We start from the raw sequence: 24,317 nt of genomic DNA on the forward strand, positions 1-24,317 counted from the left end.
ACACAGGGAGTGGTGAGTGTTTGGTGGGCTACCTAGTCGTGTTGTTGAGGCAGAAACACTTGGATCCTTTATATTTTTTATCCTTTATATCCTTTATTAAGACTCAACTTGACCAAGTTCTGAGATCAATTAGCTGTTAGGAACCTAACGCGCTTAGATGGGCCGAATGGCCACCTTTTGTTCTTAAATGTTCTTGTGTTCTTATGTATTCAGCATATTGCTGACCACGGAGCTGTCCAGCACATGTGGTGCTGAAATGGCTTGGTCTATCGAATAAAATATCGCAACTTTATACTGATAATCCTTTATTCTACAAACTGTACTGTAAAATGTCAGTCAGATTTAATTGACATTGTTAGCAATATGCATTTGTCATACAATCTTTGTTGCAGCTGGGTACAAAAAAGTATTAGGAAATTACTGCAGACAAGCTTAAATCAGGCGAGGATAGATTTATCCTAAAAGACTTGAATTTACTTGAACATAATTGAATAGTGCCAATATATACAGTATATATATATATATATATATATATATATATATATATATATATATATATATATATATATATATATATATATATATATATAGCGCAGATACTCAATTAAAAATGAGAGCTAATAGCAACATCTGTACTCTTTGGAATCCAAGTCGATTGATCCCAAACACATTTCTCTATCCTTTGATTTGGTTCAATTGCCAACCCTGTATTTTTTTATTTAAAATATATCCACAATTATGAAAAGATAATCGTATTTTAGATACAGCTGCGTGTATGCTCTGAGATCAAACTTAGACCCGCCGTACCCCGGCTGGAATATTTATTTTGAAATCTTATTTCTTCACTCAAGTCAAATGTCATATTGTAGAACAGAAGTATCAAACGTTAGACTTCCGCCTGCGGGTACCTGTAGTGGCACAGACAATATATGTTATTCAATATGCTTGTAGACGTGCACGCGTGTTCGGCGTGGGCTGCAGGTTTGTTTTTAATTTCGTTTTGTAGACACAACGATATTGCTCCTGTGATTCTATTTGCACAAAGCTAGCGCGCGTTTTGTGCCATGGTCGTTCTACAATGAAACAGCAGTCTGAGCGAATCGAAGCTTTGTTTCTTATATCCAAACGAGTTTTACTGAGCTGTTCATCTTATTGTATTTCAGCCAGATATCATGTCGTAGAAGCTATTTGTTGTCTAAAATGTAATTATTTAATTAACCAACACGGCACATGTGACATTTCGGTCTCTATGTCCAATTTAAATAACACTGAGCGTTTGGATATAAACAAAGCCAATCATTTTGGATCAGTTTATTTAAAGTTGTGGAGAGGGTTCTTCGCAGTTCTTGACAGCTGTCCTGTGCGCCTTTTTTAAACTTTATTTCACAAGCTCTCAAAGGTCTCAGTGAAGACACTTTTCTTGAAATCAAAGCTGCTCAAACAATCAACCTTCTCCCTAACACACGGTCGACTGTGGACTCTCGTGATCTGAGCTTCGGTTCCATCGTTGATCTGTGGTTCGATATCTGTCCACCTGTAACACGCTTATAAAAAAAACAGCGCTCGTCGCACGTTGGAGGCGGGCTGGGAGGCGATTGGAAATCTGGAATTGTTCTGATCTGTGATTGGGACCCTGGTGAGCGGATGAAAATGAGTGAGGCGGGAGCAGCGGCGAGCTCGCCTTTGGATTTCTCTTCTAATATCTCACATATCAATAATTCAGAGCGGCACCAGACGGACACTGCGCTATGTATTCAGCTGTGTTTCGACTAGTCAGGGGCCACTTTCTACAATTCAGGGGTCATTTCACTCAGCCTTAAAGTAGGACAAGAAGCCGAGAGCCGCAAGCCAGCCAGCAAGCAAGCAAGCAAGCGCGCACAAGGGGCAAGGAAGATCACAAAGAGCCTTCACTCACAAAACAAAACCAGAGCGTATAAATAAAGCATATGAATACATAGATTAAGAAACAAACAACAAGAACAACAACAACAGATCTTAAAACATTCAGATCTGGCTTGGATAAAGAGATAAGGAGCTGTATCTGTGAATCTAGAAGTGGGATACGGCACTCTGTTGAAAGCTGCAGACAGAAGAAGCAGCCGTCATGCTGGTGCTTTTACTGAGCGTGGTGTGGCTGATTGGGCTAGTGTGCGGCCAGAACGAAACCGAACCCATAGTCCTGGAGGGGAAATGCCTGGTGGTTTGCGATTCTAACCCCACCTCGGATACAACAGGGACGGCACTGGGCATCTCAGTGCGGTCGGGCAATGCCAAGGTAGCGTTCTCCTCCGTCCGGAGCACGAACCACGAGCCCTCGGAAATGAGTAACCGAACTATGGTCATCTACTTCGACCAGGTAAATAATGAAGGAACAAAGCCTGCCGCACAAAGCATGTTTAATAAATAACAGCGACTGGGATTCAGGAGGAGAGAGCGCTTAACACCGGGTGTCCGTCCATGTAGAGTTATTAGATTACTTCAGTTGAGGCGACGGCAGGTGTGCCTTGTGGGGAGATGCATGCCAGGTGGATTGATGAGCGTTTTAACGAAATCAGCGTTTTAATGGATTCTGTGCAGCATTTATCAACGGAAAATACATATTTTGTTTATTAATATTCGATATTTTTTTATACATAACATTACAAAAAACAAAACAAAACTAATGTCTCAAACAGCAATGACATTATGTTGTGTGCATTTCCAGCTTTCAAGATAATTGAACAATTTGGCCAAATGCCACTGTGCTAAAGGAATGAGGTGCATGCGAATAAACATCAACAATGACTGATTTTGAGAAGATGATACAGTACTTCTCCGTTTTGCATACATGTCTTTTTCCCCACGGGTTCCGATTCTTTCTGAAAGCTGGTGTCTTCGATCGCTGCTGTTTCTGTAGACCGAGCTACGTGTTCTTGTTTGTTTTAACAGTTTCCCCCATTTTCTCCCTACAGGTACTCGTAAACGTTGGGAGCAATTTTGACACGGAGAGAAGCACTTTCATCGCTCCACGAAAAGGGATTTACAGTTTCAATTTCCATGTGGTCAAAGTGTATAACAGACAGACGATCCAGGTCAGAAAACTTGTTTCTTTATTCCCTAAAAAAAAAAAAGTATTTGTTTGCCTTTGAGATTCCGTGTGAACTGCTAGCCACAGTTTTCTTATAGTTTCAACGCGTGTCACTTAAAAAGTTAATAGCAGGTCATTTGGCGCATTGTGATTTTTGAATGGGTCTTGAGTGGTTTTTATCATGGAAAATGGTGATTAAATTGAAAATTGAAATGTACAGTAATGTAACCACTGTAAGAAAGAAAGAAAGAAAGAAAGAAAGAAAGAAAGAATGAAAGAAAGGGTGTATGAATATCAAATGATCAAATCATTTTCCACATGATTACTATTTGATTGTAGTGCCAACGTTTTTAGGTTAGGGGATTTGATTGTATTAGATTTAAATAAAAGTTTACATTGAAGAGGACAGATCAAGCATGTGTCTATATTTTACACTGCAAGATGTAGTGCCTCTGTATGATTATTTCGTTTCCCTATGTTAATCGCAGATAGGCCATGTGTCTTAACATTTGAATGCCTCTGTGTTAATGCTATTATTAGAAGCACAGGTATGCCATTGTCAGTAAGTAATTGCACATTTCTGTATAATTTCATAAGAAATGTATTGTATTAGATCATGCATTTATTTTACCAGATATATTCAGTTACAGTTAACCATTTGATGAAGACAGTGTACAGTGTCTCTACTATAGTGATGAATCCTGGTAGAAATGTTAAACTGTATAATTCCCACCTGCCTATAATGATTGTGTTGAGATGGTCCCTTGAGAGACTGCAATACGCAGGTATGACTGGTGTATTTGGTGTACATTCCAGTGTATTTATCAGTACTGTATGAGATAGTTTTGTATGTATATAACAGCGCTTCGTCTCAGGCATCTGGTTGCAGTATCCCCGATCGTACCCCTCATCATTACCCCCCCGATCGTACCCCTCATCTTTGCTCCCCCGATCGTACCCCTCATCTTTGCCCCCGATCGTACCCCTCATCTTTGCCCCCCCGATTGTACCCCTCATCTTTGCCCCCCCGATCGTACCTCTCATCTTTGCACCCCCGATCGTACCTCTCATCTTTGCCCCCCCGATCGTACCCATCATCTTTGCCCCCCCGATTGTACCCCTCATCTTTGCCCCCCCGATCGTACCCCTCATCATTACCCCCCCGATCGTACCCATCATCTTTGCCCCCCCGATTGTACCCCTCATCTTTGCCCCCCCGATCGTACCCCTCATCTTTGCACCCCCGATCGTACCCCTCATCATTACCCCCCCGATCGTACCCATCATCTTTGCCCCCCCGATTGTACCCCTCATCTTTGCCCCCCCGATCGTACCCCTCATCTTTGCCCCCCCGATCGTACCTCTCATCTTTGCCCCCCGATTGTACCCGTCATCTTTGCCCCCCCCGATCGTACCCTTCATCTTTGCCCCCCCGATCGTACCCTTCATCTTTGCCCCCCCGATTGTACCCCTCATCTTTGCACATCCCATCCCATCCAAGACCCTTTAAATCCAGACTTCTATATTTGACAGCTTTCTCAGCTTAATGTTTGTACTTGCTTTAGTTGTACAGCGCTATGAGACAATGTATCAATCTAGACTGCATTGTATTGATCAGTCCTGTGTTCTGGGCCCTGCAGGTGAGCCTCATGCTGAACGGATGGGCCATGATCTCAGCGTTCGCCGGGGACCAGGATGTCACCAGAGAGGCCGCCAGCAATGGGGTTCTGCTCCAGATGGAGAAAGGAGACCGAGTGTATCTCAAACTGGAGAGAGGAAACCTAATGGGAGGCTGGAAATACTCCACGTTCTCAGGATTCCTCGTCTTCCCCGTCTAAACAGGATCGAAACACACGGGCGCTGGGATGCCAGGAAAAAAAAAAAAAACACACACACAAGGGGTAGGAATGAATGAATGAATGAATGAACGGCTCTCAGATGCAGCTGCTTGTAGCTCTGGACAGAAAACTGTTTTACCTTCCAATATTTAAAGAGGCAAAGCCCTTCGTAATCTGCGCCTGTATGCATCTGCTTTGAGGAATGTTTCTAGTGTTTTGCAGTCAGAGAGCCAAATATAAGGAGAAAAAATAAATAATTGGTGAATTATACATCATTTTTATTTGATCATTTTTATGTAATATATAATTTTCTATGTTGAAATCTTTATTATATCATTTTTGATTTTTAACCATATTTCATTTTTATATCCCTATTTCATTATCTGTTACGTATCCCACATATATTTTAATTACACATGCTTACTTTTATTTTTTTAGATTTTAATTTACATTGTTCCTGCATACTAATCTATAACAATCCTAAACTGTATATATGATGTAACCTCTTACTAGCCAAACTGGTTAAGTAGCTGTATTTCAGTATTTCTATGTAATTCTCAGTGATTGTACGTTTCGATGCTTCTTGTTTTGTTTCAGACAAATGTGGCAAAACTAAAACGGCAGAAACTATAATGGAATTTTATTATAACTCTGTAATATATGTGTGAATATTTAAAAGATTTTTTTCTTTGCTTTAATTCAATAAACTTTAAATCATACTTTTATTTTTCTTAACCAGACACTGTGTCTGCCTATCACCTAGAGACATTTCCCACATACGCTGCGTTTCTGGGAGTCAGCAAAAGCGCCTTTAAAAGCACCTCAGAGCACGAGCTCGAGCTATCTCTGGTGAGGAATCTGCATTGTTGGGGATTCTCTGTCATAACCACTGTGGTGAAGAATTTAATGAGCTCCCTGGGGGAACATTAATACTTGCATAATAAGCAAACCTCCGCTGTTTATTCAAAGACTGGGATTTTTTTTTTTTTAAATAAAGCAGGTGGGGATTTGGTCATAATGATACTTCAAGGTGCAAATGATAACAGAGGGGCTTGTTCCTCTAGATTTCAAGGCTGACACAAGTCATTTAATGGGCTAACCAAGCACCCCAATTGCTAAAAACAAAATACACAAATAAAAAGGGAAGACTGTGGAACTAGGTCATATTTTGGTGATTAAATAATTGGCTTAAATGAAATAAAAATGAAATTGACCACATTCATTTTGGATAACATTTCACACCATCAAATATGATTCTAATGGATCTCAGCACTGTACTGTACAGGTTTATATTACAGTACATCTGAATCAATCTTTATTTTATATAGCGCCTTTCATAGTGGACCACCATCACAAAACGCTTGAGCGACCATCACATCTAACAGATGCAAGCTTACTTAGATACCACAGTTGGAAGCCCAGCTGTATACAAAATCAATACATGTGGAACACCTTCTGGATAATCTTTTTAAGAGAGGTCACACAGTGTATTTGCAGGTTATTTTAAGAAGGAAGTAACAATCAGCATCTGGTTGGCAGCTGATATCCTTTAGAAAAACTGAAATTTCTGATTAAACTCCCATAGCAGACTGGCTATCCAATTTAGTGATTTATTATTCTGTAAGCAGGATAGCGCCTTTAGAATCCATCCCAACAGTGCAAGACGACTCCAAACACATTCATGTGCAGTGGTACACCGATACAATTATATACAGACACAATAACGCCCCCCTTCAATTGTACAGGCCATTGATGCAAAGTTTCTCATCAGGTTAGAACAAAGCAGCTTTAAAAAGCAATAAAACAATCCAGCCCATGAGACAGGAGAGAGCGGGTTCTCTGCTATGAAGTGCTGGCTGCCTCCTCTTTTTTTGGCCCCCTGTTGGATATCCACTCCCTTGTGTTTGAGGAACCTTCCAGAGGATGTGTGCATTAATATCTTCATGCTGTTTATTCATCTGCTGGCACGAAAGCCATATGAGCAGAGACCCAGTCGCAGGTCTTTAAATGAGCTGCCTGGCCCCCACAGCTAAAACAGGAAAGCAATGCTTTCTAGACTTGGAAAATCCATTTGCACATACAGACAGACGGGCGGACAGGGGCCATGCAACAATTGGAACTTTGCTCCCCGGTATTTTCATTCAATCGCTGCCTCTTAAGAATATGCAGAAACGCAGCATGTCCACAGGTGTGTACCTGTCGGGTATGCTCTGCCGCTTGCTACTAGGGAATGTGGGGGTTCGTTAAAGAACCAAACTGAATGAAGCTTTTTGCTTATTTTAGGTAAGGTTACGTTAATAAACAGACGCTGATTGCTCTCTTCTTGCATGAGTATTACAGGACAGTAAGTCTCGTCATGCTGAATGACTCGGAATGGTAACTTCCTTGTCTGTTTCGTTATTAGGATGAGGATGACGATGTGTGACCTCATGTTCACCCCCCCCCCCCCCTTTTCTAGGGTGCCAGGTGTGCATTCCAGCCTGGAGGAGGCAGAGACGCTGCACGTGGTACCCCTTGATGTGCAGGAGATGCCTCTTCATTATAAAACTCACCCAGGTCTTCTGCATCTGGTTAAGCTAAAGCCCAGATCACACAGCAAGGGAGGTCTGCGGTAAACATGACAGATTACAGCAGCAGATCCCGGGCACGCGGCAGCACACAGCAACTCACTGTTTGTATTTATTTATGTGATTTTATTTTGGTTTGTTTGTGGTTTCACTTTTTATCACTACCGTTTTATCCATCATCTTAAGTATGTGTTTGCTGTTACACACATAATCACATGTTTAATGAATGTGGGCTGTTGAATTATTGCAGAGAATATATTCAATAATAATTGAGTATATTTATATTTATTGTTGTTGTTTTGGGAATATTCGTTTCCGTTTCACTTTTAAAAACCCTAAACGCAATCCAACCTGTTTTGGACATGTCTTTATTTTTCAAGCACATGCATTTAATGTCGGGGGCTTTTAGACATTGTTATACAAATAATCTACTTTTTTATTCATTCGTTAGAGATGCCCTTTTTATGAAGCAATAACCAGCTATAGACCTACAGGAAATGCTGAATCTAAATCTAACTATGCTATAACATCGAGTCACGCGACAGAGTGAGAACAGAGCCCAGTGTGCATTTCCAGGTGTTTCGCAGATTTCTGTATCCCTGTAGAATTCTGTATCCCCGCATGATTCCATGCCTGTGAAGATGCAGTTTTTCAAAGCATTCCTGTGCCCGAGTCCCGCTGTGTTCTCAAGCACTACCATTGAGTTCTGCTGCAGTTTGCAACAAATATTGAAAGCAAGACCAAACTAATTCTGTAGCAAAATAAAACAGCACATTTAACACAACTGATTCTCTACAGTACGCTCAGCCTCCTGGCGTTGCTCAATACACGAAACCCTTGATTAAAAGTAACCTTATAAAACTGTATTTTTCTTTTAAAACACGTTTTAATTTTATTACATGTAAATACTGGTCAGAAACATCAAGCGTTCAAGTACAGCGATATTGATCTACGCAGGCGTCAAATCATGCGGGGATACAGAATGCTTTGGGGGTACAGAAATCTGCGAAACACCGGCTGTTCTTTTTTGCGAGTAGGGGAGACCGGGGTTGGTTGTCACAGTGCTCATAACTATGACACTAGATGGTGCAGGCAGGTGACACGAACACTGAAATGTGCGTTCTATTGTCTGGAACTCAACCATCTTGTAATGTGAGGTCAATTCCATCTAACATAAAGGTTAGCACATATTTCTTTTTTTCATACCCAAAGTAACAAATGTATATATATTGTTATTTATGTTATAACTCTTAGTAGTATTGGAGTTTGTTTGAACTGATGGGCATGTTAATAGAACTGCATTTTGGCTATCTTTTGGTGTAAAAAAACCCCAGTAGGTTCTCCCAGTAGTACTGAGATAATTAAATTGTCATGTGAAGTCGGGTTGGGGCAGGTTGTCACATCGTTTTTGGGGTTGGTTGTCATATGTAAATCCTATAGGAAGAAGTCTTATATTTTTTCTTTCTACTTTTTTTACACCAGCATGTGGGATATGTCACCATATAATGCTTATTTAAGTTATTTACTATTTGTCCTCTGGTTCTGCGGAGGTTGTGGTATTATTTTGTAGCATGGGGCAACATTTCAAATATATATAGGTCTATATTTTGTATGTTCACAGAAAAAGTAAAAATACACCTTTTTCTGTCATTGTACACAGTAGAAACTTTATGTTATTTTAAAAAAATGTTGCATTATTGTCTACTGTAAAACCAAGATCATACTTTGTGACAACCAACCCCAGTATGGGGCACGTTGTCACAGGTGACCGGCGCATTTTCAACCGTCTAAATATCATATTTGGAATAAAGTTACGCTGAAATAATAATAATAAAAAAAACATCAATTTGTACGTGTAGAGTTATTCTTCAATATAACGAGGAACAGAACCTGGCAGAATGCCACCAGATTGAGGAAAATAATACAGAGTTAAAAGTGTGACAACCAACCCCGGTCTCCCTATGTGAAAAGGGACTCATTTGATAAAGAGTACTTACACTGCTACTGAGATCTCATTGCGCATTCTGTGAGTGCACACTTTAATGAAACAAACGGCAGCACGGTTTTGTTCTTCCCTAATGCAAAAGTATAGGAAACAGGTTAAAACCCGATTTTTTAAAAATACAACTCAATCAATAGTTTCTCCAGTCACCGATTAGCAACCCTGTTAACCTACCTAATGATGGTAGGTACAGCATTCTAGGATTGATTAGTGCAGACCGGAGTGTGTGACTAACCAGCCGTATAAAACTCTGTCCACCATGTCTGCTTAATTATCTCGTTAAGGGAGGCCTTCATGTTTCACCTGTTATCTAACTTTGCATTTTTATAACTAATGTTACACAAAATATTGTTTCCACACAAGCTCTATGAAGACTCCACTTTTTTTTTTTTTGGCTGTGCGCTGGCAGTCTGTTTGAAGCAGTCACATTCGCATTCGGGGAACGCTGACAAGCAATTACGAGCGACGGTGTTACTGCAATAATTCTTCAGTCTCGGTGCAGGAGGGAGGGTGAAAAGCGCAGCAATTAGAGACACCAACAACAAAAAAACACGAGACGGTGAAGATTGAATTTTAATTGCCGTATGATATGCTTTATTAGGGATGTTTACGTTTCCGCGATGCGCCGACGAGGAGGCAGTAATTAGAACTGCTCTGAAATTAAATCAACTATCGCGGTTTTTAAAAAAAATTGATTTGCCCTCTCAAGTCTCTGTTTTGAAGCATTGAATTGGCATGTCATTTGACAGCGGCTTACTTTGCTTTGATGATCAGTGTCTTTTTTGTATTTTAATGACGCACCTGTCTCCCGGAGACAGAGCTGTTTTAAAATAGGAACGCTGGGGGCTGGGTGTATTTATTTATTTATTTATGAATCTGGGGAAACCATTTACCTCCACGCCCTCCATTACAGTTAGTGCTGCCACTTCATTCCTAGCTGATCCGGAATATTGCACGGCTGTCATCACTTTGATCAACATAACACAGGACCTTCATGTTCAGTGAGCCGCCTGCTAAGGAAGCAGCACTGTATTTCTAATTGCATTCATTGCATGGCAATTTAACTCGTTGGAGTTTCACCATCCATTAACTCTAATTGTTCCCACATTGTTTACAGTCGTGTGGGCAGCTGGTGTCTGCCCACATACCTGCATTTTTCAGTCGCGTCATGGATGATGCCGCCATCGCTTCTACCACATTACTCGGCTTTAAGTGGAATAGTAAAAATGAAATAAAAATATCTAAACGTCCATATTAGTTATGTACTATAGCGTATGCGTTACATATACAATCGTAAAACTAGGTTACATTTATAAAAGTACATGTAGTCTTAGGTAAAGAAGGATGAAAACGATGAGTGGAAGATAAAGCGCTGAACTATATTGAGTTGCTGGGTGCAGCGTGGACGGGGCGTGCCCTGTACTGCAGAGAAGTCTGCTCCGTTATTTAATCCTAACAAGCCTTCCAGCTGAAATAAAACAACATCCGGGGGGGGGGACACATGACAAGTTTCAAGTGTTAGATGAAATGTTTAATGTTTTTCACTGATTGGCACTATCAGGGTCCTTGGCCATATGTTCAAGGGACACTGTTATTGCTAAATGTGTAACTTTTCTGCACCCCTATAACAGGTGGGGTCATAGGTTGACCATGGCTTGAGTTATGGAAGTGGAAAAGGTAAGGAAGCAAATCCTGTTGACATGTTTCCTTGGGCCTTTACCAGTTTTAACACTGTGCAAGAATTGTGTTTTTTGGGATCATGCGGTGTAACCAGCATTTTACATGTTCTGTGTGTTTTTACAGGTATTAGTTGTTTAACTATGAGATTATTTTTGTTGTACTTTTTCTCCTAATCAGCAAATGGCCATTATTGTCTCAATAATTTTTATGGCTTTAAAACTTATCATATGTAATTTGCTTAGTACATTTGTCACAGTAGCTACTTTTTCATAAGGATTCTGTGTGTAATTTATTTATTAAACTGCTTAATGGCACTGCACTCACAAGCACCTCCTTGACGGATCTGAGGAATTGCCATTTCAGATAATGAGTTCTTGTGCCAAACAAAGATTGCCCTCTAATTGCAGACTGAATTTATTTGGAGGAGAAATGTAATTTGTCAAACTAAAAATGGAAAAAACCTGCAATGACAGGTATTCTGTAGGGAGCGAGTAATTAAATAAAATTCATCAGCGCATCTACAAGTAACTCAATTAGATGTATTATTTCAAGCATGGCGAAGGTCATCGCGTGTGTATTGGGGATTTTCCTGGAATGCTCCCTATCCTTGCATGCTAATTCAGGGGGTCCCAGCCTCCTGCCTCGAGGCCACACTGCAGAGCTGCACAAACCCACTCCTCCAGGTTTACCAGAGACCTTCAGCTCCCCAGCCGTACTGCATGTGTTCTGTGAGAAATCATCACACTTCATCGAACTATTCCCAAACTCGTCGCACTTGATCTAGCCATTCTCAAACTCACCACACTTTATCTAGCCACTGATTTAGCCATTTCCAACGAATCCTGCTGATCTCCAGCCCTGCAACACCACAATACACTGTGTGGGTCACCCAGTCTCTCCTCAAGCAGGTTCCCAACTGTTTTTCAATTTTCTTCAAAGTAGGAAAATGTATCAGGTAAATACCTTCTAGCAGTGCAACCATGGAAAGGAAAAAAGACAAAATAATATCTGCTACGGATCTGGACTGGGTTGATGGGAGTTGTCGTCTTTTTTCCTTTCCATGTTTTCACCGCTAGAAGGTGTTTATTTGAGATATATATAATATTTGGGCCACTGTGGATTATGAGAAAACATTTCAGTGAGGGGTTATGAGATCATAAACCACAAGATTACATATTTTCTCAATGCACTGCAGCCCATATGTTATTTTTTTTATATTACATAGGCTTTAATATACTGTGTGTGTGTACACCAGATTTATACCTATAGGCATATGTGTTTATGTAATTATACGCCTCTCATGTACCTGTAGTATCAAGCCCTGATAGTTTTTGCTTGCAGCTCTGAACATGATCAAACAAAGACACTATTGTCATTTAATCGGATAATTCCTTATGAAAAGTATAAAGAGCAGACACCCCCTCCATTTCAGTATGCAAAGAGCTCATTTTTATTAAGCCAGTAAATCGCAACTAATCATCCGAGGGAATCTCACAATCTTGCCCATACTGTATATGAAGTCATTGTAATTATGCTAATTCTGCAGCATATGTATATTTTGCAGGTTTTTAATTATCGCAGTGTTACAGTACCGGTTTAGTGATTCTATACCTAGATTCCAATGTTCTCAGCCAGTCCACCTACAATTTCCAATACCTCTTGCTGCTTCATTGTTGATGCCTAGCAGATGATTGCTAAGTTTGCAGTAGTGAATCCCTTCTTCTGTTTGGCTGAATACCCTGACCCTGACCCCTGAGAGAGTGGGTAGAGAACATGATGAAACCTTGTCACCTGATATTTAATAACCTTTCAGCAAAGAACAAACACGCATGTGGGGGATTATTCTTTTTTTCTAAACATTTTTAGCTATTGTATATGATGTCTTTGTGCTCTTCTCAAGGTAAATGTATTGATGAGAGCCCAGGAAAGACAGCTGCCTCTTCACAAAGGCCTGCTTTCTAAAGGGGAGTTGAAGGCTGCTGTATGGGCTCTGCAGCAGCACACCTGAAGCGACGCTCTGAAAATGCAGTACAATTCTGTAATTAGAGCCCCTTTCCCACTGCCATGCTCTACCTGGCTCGGACCCGGTGTGATGCGGGTTGGCTATGCGATTTCACACTGCTTTATGAAGAAGCAGAGTCGACCTGGGTGACAGAAACAAATACACAAAATGCGTAGCAATGCCCCGGAAGCAGTTTATTACAGATGCGTCCATCCGAGCTTCTCTGGATTGAGTCATTGGCCCAAACGTTCATTAAAGAAAATGTTTCTTCATCCCTGCTGCAATCTGGCTCATGGTGTGTCTCAATCAACAAAAATATGGCCAAACAGAATAAACAGAAATGTTCTTTGCGGAAGTGAAACCTTCACACAGACGTGGCTGTTTGTTACTTCGTTGGCTTATGAATGGCCATCGTGCATTTTGTCTCGCTCAACCTGGGTCAAAGCGCATCGACCCACATCCTGAGGTGGGTCGCTGCTGACCCGGGTATGACCCCGGTACGACCCAGGTACATGGTTTCACACTACGCAGGATTGTCACCCGGGTAGGAGCGTCATTGTGAAAGGGGCTTGAGTACTGTAGGGTATTATATAGTCCTAGCAAAGTTTACTGTGGTATACCATGCATAGTATATAGTACAGCATGTATATAGTGGTATGATATGGTAAAGCACCAATGCAGTCTGAATTGCTTTCCTTCTGCAGATTTTCAGTGTCTTCTCATTGGTTTGAGCGTCTGAACAGTACATATTTATTTATTTATTTATTTATTTATGTATTTATTTATTTCTTAGCAGACGCCCTTATCCAGGACGACTTACAATTTTTACAAGATTTCACATTACTTTTACATACAATTACATTGTTTTTTACAACGCTCCATATCAAGCGCGGGACCCATGCTGGGAATCCAGAGCAGTACTGTGAATGAGAGGGGAGTAAAGAGAGTGCGTCCCACTGAACTATCACTCTTCAGCCTGGCAAGGTAACAGGAAGCTCATTAAACAAACTGGGTCCTGCCAGCCTTGGCTGCAAGTGAGGAATGCATCTCTAGATAATACTAGTGCAGAAAGATGCCTTTACAATGGGCAGCTTTGCCAAATCCAGGTTTTAATATGTGCTTGATTAGCTCCAGTGTATAGGTCTTATTAAACTCGTAGTTCAACCAGGAATGGATCAAACTACTCTGCAATGGGAGTCTCATTTCCATCCCCTGTACCAGTACTTTATATGGATGGGGTTCTCCACTCTCCGCAGTCTTGATGCATACTCAGCAGGTTTCCATGTGCAGACAGTGCTGATTGATCTGAATGCCATCTCTTCTGAAACCAGCTGATGATGCAGCAGAGGTGGGCACCTACTTTAACAATCACAGCTCTGGACAGCTTACAGGCAAGTCCGCAGGCGCCCGGCCAGACTACAGGGGTCGCTGGTGCGCAGTGAGCTGAGAACACCCTGGCCGATCTAAGCCCCCTCCGCCTCCCCGGGGTTACGCTCATCCAATTGTGCACCGCCCCCTGGGAGCTCCCATCCCTGGTCGGCAGTGGAATAGCCGGCGACGTCCAGGATTTAGGGCGCATCCTGCACTTGCGGAGTGCCTTTATCGAATCCGCCACTCCGGAGCCCCCACGATGCGTTGTTTTTAATGCCCAGTCTAATTGTTTCATGTTCTTTCACTGTCTGGAACTCGGTAGACTCTTAATCAGCACAAAACTGCAGTTCTAATGAAGTCGAGATCCAGTTTCCTGGCTTCGTAAACCAGTAGAGAATAATTGGGCTGCGTGGTGCCTCTGGCATGTTGCTGAAAACTACACCTGAATTGCTTTGCTGGTCCTGGTAAGTGATCCAGGGGGGATGGGGTTAAAGTAGAAACCCATGCTCACAGCTTTTAAGCTGTTTTCTGACAATTAACTTAAAATGTGTCTAGCTGTTACTGGGACAAATACATTCTCCTCAATTGAGTCACTCAGGCTTATGCATTTTGAGCTTCTGGAATTCGCCCCCCATTCTGAAACTTTTAAAAGCAGTTTTTAAGTGACTTGCAAGGCTGTAACCTCGTATGCTGCAGTGCAGTGTGTGAGCTCTCTAAACCTCTCTCTGGTAATCGTCCTTGCCGTGCTGCAGTGCAGTGTGTGAGCTCTCTAAACCTCTCTCTGGGAATCGTCCTTGCCGTGCTTCAGTGCAGTGTGTGAGCTCTCTGAACCTCTCTCTGGGAATTGTCCTTGCCGTGCTGCAGTGCAATGTGTGAGCTCTCTCTGCTCAGGGGCTCCTGGCTGTGTGCACCATGTCGGTAGTTATGGAAGATCGTGGAAGAGTGTGCGCTGCACTCACTCATTTATTTGTTCGTGTCTACCTCTCTGTTCACCTGCATATCCATCATCCTTGCATTGTGTACTTTCAGGTGCACCTATCAAATCTGTTTATGTTTGGAGCATGTGTTAGTTGAAACGCCACTCATCATCTCTGTTTTTCTGGGAAAGTTTGGATACGGATCAGTGATGCTTATCTGCTTGTTTTTAATCATTTTTAATGAGCTCATCTCCCTGTTATTCCCCCTCCTAAGCAGCTCAATTAGCACACTGTTCTGTATCCGTGCATCTCCAGTCCTCACCCCCTCGGGTCTTCACAAACTGCTTTTCCTGAAATAAAACTCCTGTACAAGTTTATTTTGTTTTGTATTCAGGACTGAAAATGTGTAAGAGTCCTGCATTCCGGTCTGAATCGAGTACTGATCTGAACCAGCTTGAATTGTGTGGGGCCATCAGCTTTATTTTTTGTTTGTTTTTAGGACCCTCATTCGAAAATGCACTGATCTGCCGTTCCTCTGTGTGCCTGTCTGTCTGTCAGTCACCTTCTACATGATAAACGATTCCGCCCTTGATCTTCACCAAACCTTTATCAAGTGCTTGTTTGCTTCCTGCAGATGTTTCAAATTGCATTTGTTTGTAATCTAATAAGCTCTCGTTTTGGTAACATAATATTTTAACTTTCACGTGGTGCGTTTTATTTTTTTCTACGCGATTACGAGGACCATCTGTATGGGTCAGTGTTATTTTTGGTTGTTTTAGGAGAGTAACACAGAGTCCCTCAACTGAACCCTTTCAACAGAGAGCAGTCCAGCGTAGGTTCCTTGCAGGATGTCTCCTATCCAAGTATTGACTGGGCCATCCCTACTTAGCATCCCTGCTTAGCATGGTGTGGTTGCAGGACCCAGTGCTTGCTGTCCCTTCATGCAGCCGTGGTACTGATTGCGCTGCAGTATGTATAGCACATGACGGGACCAGGAGAATGTGCATTGCTTCTGCTTTTTTATCCTCAGTCTTGGCTATTGTTCCTGCAGTCCCTGGGTTGTCATTAGAGCTGGAACTGCAAGTACACCAGGGAGACTGGTGTGTTTACTTGTGTTACCAGATTTTCAATTTTCCAGTAATATATCCATGCTGTCCAGGTAAAGCAGATAGCGCTGTGTTTTAAGAACATCTCCAACAAAAAAAATGTATGCAGTCCAACATTCATTCAATCAATAGGAAGCAGCTTTACCAGAGGGAGTCTGAAGACAAGCCGAGGAGAGGAAGCAGATGATCAGGGTACATGTTTTATTATCACTGTTCTTCTTTTCATGACATCTATCCAAGCAAACAATACAAATTTACAATGTGGGTTTCCAAAGGGGATACAGGCTTTGGGACGAAATGGACTGCAATACAACACACCACTCCAGGCTTATAGTTCAATCTTGGCTTCAGATTGCTCATATTTTACAATAACTCCTGGCGCTTCCCAGGTGTGTCTTGGGATTAATTCTAGCTGGCCGCTCAGCGCTCCTTCCATGTTGCTCAGTAGTGGTTGTTTTATTTTTATCTACAGCAAATTTAAATTACAATACAGTGTATGTGCTAAAAAAACATTGGACAGCTTGTGTTAAGAAAAAAACCTTTGCCAGATTTCACAGTTCGTTTATATGCTGTACCATAACTAATGTTGTGTGACATACTCACTGACACCTTACAGATGATGCACTTGTACCTTGACCAGACTGCACCCAGCTACCTCCAGACCCTCATCTCTCCCTACACCCCCACTCGACCTCTCCGCTCTGCCTGCACTAGAAGACTGGCTCTACCTCCGCTACGCTCCCCTGCCTCCCGAGCCCGCTCCTTCTCCACCCTTGCTCCGCAGTGGTGGAACGACCTTCCTACAGATGTCAGGACTGCCCAGTCCCTGACCACATTCCGGCGCCTCCTTAAGACTCACCTCTTCAAACAGCACCTATAGAACTCCTCTGTTGTATCCTGGGACACTATCACCCTTCATTTAAATGTGCTTTATTTTGCTCTCATCTGCCCCCTATTTTACTGCATTTAATCCTGTACTTCAGAATATTGTAATCTGCCAAGTGTTTAACCTGTAGTATTTTGTACTTAATCATATCCTTATGTAACTATCACTATTTAATCATATCCTGATGTAACTATCACTATTATCTGCTGTATTACTGAATTGTGGTTTGTCACACTTGAACAAAAATTATTGTATTTCTTGCTTTTATTGTATTACTTGTATTGTAACACTTGAATGTATTTGTATTTGCTTGCGATTGTAAGTCGCCCTGGATAAGGGCGTCTGCTAAGAAATAAATAATAATAATAATAATACTTGTACAGGATAAATATTACAACCTCTAATCCTGTGAAATATAATATAATACAATGCAGATACAGAAGGACAGGAAAAGGGTGATTAAAAGGAAATTAACCAAGCAGGACCTACATTCTCTCATTCTTTAGTGCTTTTGAATTTGAATACAAGTGGGATTTTACGAGCGGTGTTGTTTTGTGCTTCCAGCATGTTTAAGTGCAGTGCTAATGTAAGCCCCTGTTTTAAGGTAATTATCGATGTCTCTTACCTACACTGCTTATCATCCTCTTCAAAGTGGGAACAGTTAGAAAGTTCCAGAATGCAGACCATTTCCTGAGTGAGATGGCAGAGTGGTTATGTGCAAATCCGTCCTCTTAACAATTACATCGGGCTAGCGGTCTGTGACTCTAGTGATAAATAATTGAGGCATGTCACAGAGTCAGTGAATATAACCTTTTCATACCTCTTTAAAGCATCACCTTCAATGATGTTGCATCTCAATCACTTAGTGGTAGGCAAGGAATCTGGTTTTAGAAGGTCAAAGCCTGTGAGCAGGGCTGCTTTTTCATGTTCATCAGCTATTAGTGGAGTCTGGGAGTGTGGGGAGAGAGGGATGATTTCTGAAATGCGCAGCCAAAACTAACTCAACGTTTGTAAAGAGGCGGTGCAGGTGATTTTTAATAAAATAAAATAAGGACAGGCTGTATAATTCCAGTTAATCCTACCTCCTATGAATTACTGTCGCTTTGTGAGAGACACATTTCCCTGCAGATGTTCTGGTAAACATTTGTAATTTTTTTTTTTTTTTAAAGAGCAGCACAAAAAAAAACTTCAGCAGCGCATTCTTCAATACTGCACTTGTGAGAGACGTTGCATGAAGAAACGGAGAGACACTGAAAGCATGTCCGTCAAAGGAAGAGGAGCGATTGGTTAGTAGGAAGGATTCCAAAGCGCAAGGATTCTTCCTCCCAGCTTGTCCGATGACTGATCCATGTCCAGCAATGTGTGGGCAGGCGGACAGTCTCTGTACTCTTTCAGGTTGCTCTCCTGATGATATTCATGTTAAATACAGTCTAAACTGTGATCTTGATAAATGATTTCGTGATCACTCCAGTTAATTGGTCTGGATAAGGGCGTTTTGCTAACCAAATAATTACATTTCAAATAGCAAAGGTGCCCATTAATACAATCCAGGACAATGGCTGGAGCTGTTTGACAAATGCACTCCATTGTACACACTTGATGAAAAGGTCATGCAGTCAATTCTAGACAATGCTGCCCAATAAAGCTACATTTCTACCTCTCGGCATGATGGGTAAGAAAGTGACCCTGTAGGTACTGTAGCAGGATTTGCCTCAATGTCAGCAGTCTGTTTGAATGGCACTTACTTGATTCCATGACTAATTGGAAAACACTGCTTTCTTTGCACGCGTTATGATGAACAAACACCAGTTACTCAGTACCTCATAAACTCTATGTAAAACATATACAGAAACCTGCTGGCTTCATCTAGCCACTCCTCTGGACTTTGTCATCAAGGAGTGAGACTGGTTATGCAAGAGGAAATGGACTTGTAAGTGACGCATTTCTGGTCTAATGTGTGCTGAAATGGATGTGAAGGATTCAGTTTTCAATATAAACTCAATACAACTATGATTCCTGTAAGTTTCCCCTTCCCTACCCTAATGTTCAGAGCTATTTTCTGAATACCTGTTTTTTGTTGTTTTTTTTAGTTTATGAATCATAAATATCTAGTGAAAGTTATGAATAAAGAAGAATTGAATGTAGAGATTTGTGCATTCCTGCAATGGTCTTTCTGTGATGTCATCCTGAACCACAGGGTCACCAGTTTGATCCCCCTCCTCCCCACAGCTCTGATGATTCACTGAGCTGACTGGACTGGGCTGCACTGCTGGGGTTTGGAGTTCTTACACTCCTGCTATCCTTGTAAAAATCACAAAGCAATTAGAAAGGAAAGAAAAAATACAAATGGAAAGCAGTCTTTGTGGTCCTGTCAGCGCCTGTGTAAGTTTACTGCAGTCATGGAAAGAAAAGATCTCTACATTAGTACTAAATAGATTAATTTCTAGTACAGAGTTCTGTTGGATATCCTCAGTACGTGGCATGCTGTCTGAGAAAAAAACACAAAGTATATTTAAGATTTGCTCATTCCTTCCTTCTCTGACTTTATTTCAGAAGAAAAATAACCTACTTGCTGGAAGCAACAAATTAAACGTGGGCAATAACTGCGCTACAATAACCCTTTAGTTGGTGTTTTCCTATTGTAGCTTCAGGCTGATAATATACTAGAGGCAACTATTTGAATATTTCTTAGCAAGTAAATTGTATTCCCTGCTATTAAAAAGTAATTATTTGAACATACATTTCTTCTGCAAGTCAGAGTGATTTTCACAGAAAAGCTTAATACAAAGCAAGTTAGAAACACGCTCGCTGCGTCTTGTTTATTAAAAAAAGGCAAGTGCTTTATCTTTGTGTGACATTTTTATGTCAAAAGCATATAAAACAAATATAATTCAAAAAGTTTAGCACTGTCAGAAGAATATTTTTGTGCTGTATGATGTATTTCAGAAGCTTGTCAGCCAGGTTTACAAATTCGTCTTTTCCAAAGTGGTGCAGATTATAACACCTCACTTTCTTTTTGAATATAATGGATACCGACATAAAATAGGTCCTGTGCCACCCTATTACCCACCCAGCTACCTCCAGTATAGACCTTTGCTTTGGTGTGTTTTCAGCCTGTCCCTCTGTCTGTCTGTCTATCCATTGGGAACAGTAAGCAGTAGAATATTGTTTTGCTTTATGAAGCATCACTATACAGTATCTCACTGCAGCAGCTGATTGTGTGATCGCTCAGCATCATAAGAACTCAGTTCTAACCTGCTTCAACTCTTCTGTAAAAATACCAGGGTCTCTTGAAGATATTCTCACAGCTATCTGTCTTGTGGGGAAGAGCTTTGGGTTGAGACAAGCAGAATAGCAGAACTGGGCAATTAAGAAACCATTCGGATGTAAATAAATGAGGATCGTTAATTCTTTGCTATTCATTGCTCCTAAATGCAAGAGCTGATGGCACTGCAGGATATTCAGAAATATAAAACCCTCGTTAATGCCAGGATCATTAGACAAGAGTGCTGGAGATCACAGCAGGTATCTCTACCAACTGTAGCTGCGTGCTGAAAGTGAGACTGTCCCATTGGTGAAAGGTACAGTGTGTTTTTAATTATCGCAGCATCTCACTCGCTTCAAAAGACATTTTAAAAGTGCTTTCTTATAAGATACAGTATGTAAAGAATGTATATTTAAGAAAATAAGAACATAAGAAACTTTACAAACGAGAGGAGGCCATTTGGCCCATCTTGCTAGTTTGGTTGTTAGTAGATTATTGATCCCAGAATCTCATCAAGCAGCTTCTTGAAGAATCCCAGGGTGTCTGCTTCAACAACATTCCTGGGGACTCCCACAATTCCCTGTGTAAAAAAGTGCCTCCTATTTTCTATTCTGAATGCCCCTTTATTTAATCTCCATTTGTGATCCCTGGTCCTTGTTTCTTTTTTCAGGTCGAAAAAATCCCTTGGGTCGACATTGTCAATACCTTTTAGAATTTTGAATACTCGGATCAGATCGCTGCGTAGTCTTCTTTGTTCAAACTGAACAGATTCAATTATTTTAGCCTGTCTGCATACGACATGCCTTTTAAACCCAGGTAACTGGTAAGTGCAGAAGCGACTGTGTTCAGGCGAATCAGCTCTACCACTTACAGTATCAATATTAGTCTTATTAGTTTCCTATTCCTGTCGTGCTTCTGACATGCAGTTTCTTACAAGTATCTTGAAATTATCTGTAATAAGATGAACAACTATTGATCTGTAATAAGTGAACTGTTCATCTGTAATAAGATGAACATCTATTAATCTGTAATAACTGAACTATTCATATGTAATAACCCCCTTTTGAAGAACATGATGATTTCAAATATTATTCAAAGACATTCTAAATTGACACACGCACACTGACACACGCAACCTGACACGCACATTGACACACACACCCTGACACGCACACTGACACACACACCCTGACACGCACACACTGACACACACACACAGATGTTTCTATAGACAGTGTTTTTTGTCTCTGCAACGTGTGTCTACAGTACAGCCCACACAGAACACAATCCGACCTTCACCTTCAAACACATCGCAAAAAAAGGCTTTTGAAAGCCCAGGGATTTAATAATTACTTTTCAGCTCTTTGAGAAATAATCTGTCAGGGATGGGTATCCTTGGAACAGATAACATGCACATTGTAATGCGCTTGACAGTAATTATTGAGCTTCCAAGGAATGCTGCCATCCTCCAGCATTCAGGCACAACAGTGAGGCAAGTAGCTGTGCCAACATCGCAGGCAGAGTGAATAGGGAGAGTGGGAGCATCGTGATAGAAAGGTCAATGCTGACCACCATCTTTGTTTCAAACTCTGCTTCGCTTTCTCTCTATACTGTTTTGCTGTATCTATGATATTTTGTGACCACGTGGTTTGAGTGGGGTAGAACTGTGTCAGTATATTCCCAGCTTTTTGGATGTGTGTGTCCAAATAATTCTACGTAGGCACAGGCCTGTCTGTAGTAAATAAGATTGTTAAGGTTGCCTCCATTAGTTAGGAATAATGTTACTTGTTTTCTGTGCTGCATTGCATGCTGGGGGTTGTGTGGGAGTGTTGCAGTCAGCCTCTGCTGATGAAGTTTGAAGCAGAGTGCAATTGGTAATGTTAAGGGCATTGGCACAATACTGTAACAACGTCAAATGCTCTGAATTTTATATTTACCAATAAAATAACACCATTCGAAACTCAGAACCCAATAAATCAAAGAGGAACATGGGTAGTGTGATTATTATGCCGCGCTTGTGACAATGCAGTGTAACATGCAGCCCTTCAACAACACTGAGCCTGCCCTTCACTCTTCATTGAGGATGGCTGTACCTCACAGCCTGCAGGACTGTTCTACTTTAAGCTGGGGTGTGGAGTGGGGGGCCTGCAGTGATACAGGGCTGGGATGACTCTGTGGTTCTTCTGTGACGAGGTAATGCAATTCACAAGCTGGGAGGGGCTGGTTACAGTGGAGTGTGGAGTGGGGGGCCTGCAGTGATACAGGACTGGGATGACTCTGTGGTTCTTCCATGGCAAGGTAATGCAATTCACAGTGGAGGTCTTTAGATCCAATCTGGAGGCCTGGTTTCATGCTGATGAAGTCCTCTATTTAACATTGTCACTAGATGTGAGCAGCTTGTTTCTTTGGAGCTGCTGAAAATACACTGATGACCAAGCATGGTTCTTTTAAACCTGCCTTTAGCTGCCCTCCCTGTATATTGAGAGCTGTGTGTGTGTGTGTGTGTGTGTGTGTGTGTGTGTGTGTGTGTGTGTGTGTGTGTGTGTGTGTGTGTGTGTGTGTGTGTGTGTGTGTGTGTGTGTGTGTGTGTGTGTGTGTGAGAAACAGCCTTGCCCTGAAGATGATGGGCCAGCACTGGTTTCAAGGTGGTTTTACAGATCACATGGGTGTGGAGCCGTTTGACCTGTTATCTGAGATTGCATGGTGTTTCTATAAAATAGTCTCTCTAAGAATCCCAATTGCATCCTCTGGCTAACAGTGACAATGTCATTTGAATTGCATGTAAAAGGCACACTCCTAAAGCAGCTTTGTGGGATTGCTATCACATTGCAGCTCGTGTGTGCAGACAGTATTGCCACAGGCACAAAGCGGTTCCCTTCTCATGGGACAGCCCTGCTTGATTTGAACGAGGTTCTCGTTATCTCAAGAGATTTTCAGTGTCTTTGCTGATTTAACACACGTCACATTGATGTAGCACGTTGAGCTCCCCTCAGGTTTCATGACACCAGAACACTTCATATAAAGACAATCAGGTGTATAGATTTCCTTGCAGGCAGAAGGCCTCGAGGGGGGCATTGAACAGGAACTACCTACTGTGGTTTGTTGAATTATTCTGCAAGGCTACATACAGATGCAAATCACAGAGCAACTACCTGTAGTTCACAGCTACCATAAAAAGGCAGCATGCTTTATAAAACACTTGGCACATACTTTATTAATTGCTGGTTATCGTTTTTGTTGGAGCTCAAAAACACCTTTGAATTTTATGTTCCATGTCACACAGGGCATTTTTCATTTAAAGTTGTATTAAACAATAGCATCTAGTCAGGTATAATTGTTACTTAATGAAATGAATATGGGCTAGTTCCAAGCCATCAGGTATAGATATGAGATGCATACTCATGTATGTTTACATGCAGTAATCGGGTTGATAGAGCCGTTGTTGCCCTGCCTGTGCACCATGAAGGAACCCCAGAGATTGACCGTGGGCTGGTGGGGCAGTTCATTCTTTATGTGTGAAGCAGCTATGTAACCAAAAGCAATTTCACTGCGTATGAAGCCGTAACTAGAAATGCCTTTTGTTGAACAGGATGGATCTAGCATATCTGTTTCTTTA

At 41.4% G+C, this 24,317-nt stretch overlaps 1 protein-coding gene across 1 annotated transcript; it reads left to right on the plus strand.

Moving 5' to 3' along the window:
• Window positions 1-1,138: 1,138 nt before the first annotated feature.
• Window positions 1,139-17,808, plus strand: LOC117425519 (cerebellin-1). The gene is made up of 3 exons (XM_034042484.3): window positions 1,139-2,356; window positions 2,952-3,071; window positions 4,708-17,808. Exons 1-3 carry the CDS (start codon window positions 2,105-2,107, stop codon window positions 4,903-4,905), a joined length of 570 nt encoding a protein of 189 aa, XP_033898375.2. The 5' UTR covers window positions 1,139-2,104; the 3' UTR covers window positions 4,906-17,808.
• The last annotated feature ends 6,509 nt before the right edge of the window (window positions 17,809-24,317 follow it).

Source organism: Acipenser ruthenus, chromosome 20 (assembly GCF_902713425.1).
Source record: "Acipenser ruthenus chromosome 20, fAciRut3.2 maternal haplotype, whole genome shotgun sequence".
Classification (NCBI taxonomy): Eukaryota; Metazoa; Chordata; class Actinopteri; order Acipenseriformes; family Acipenseridae; genus Acipenser; species Acipenser ruthenus.

Coding starts and splice junctions, on each gene's coding strand:
- LOC117425519 (XM_034042484.3), top strand. CDS start 2,105: ATGCTGGTGCTTTTACTGAGCGTGGTGTGGCTGATTGGGCTAGTGTGC. Junction 2,357..2,951: donor TGGTCATCTACTTCGACCAG/GTAAATAATGAA, acceptor TTCTCCCTACAG/GTACTCGTAAACGTTGGGAG. Junction 3,072..4,707: donor ATAACAGACAGACGATCCAG/GTCAGAAAACTT, acceptor TGGGCCCTGCAG/GTGAGCCTCATGCTGAACGG.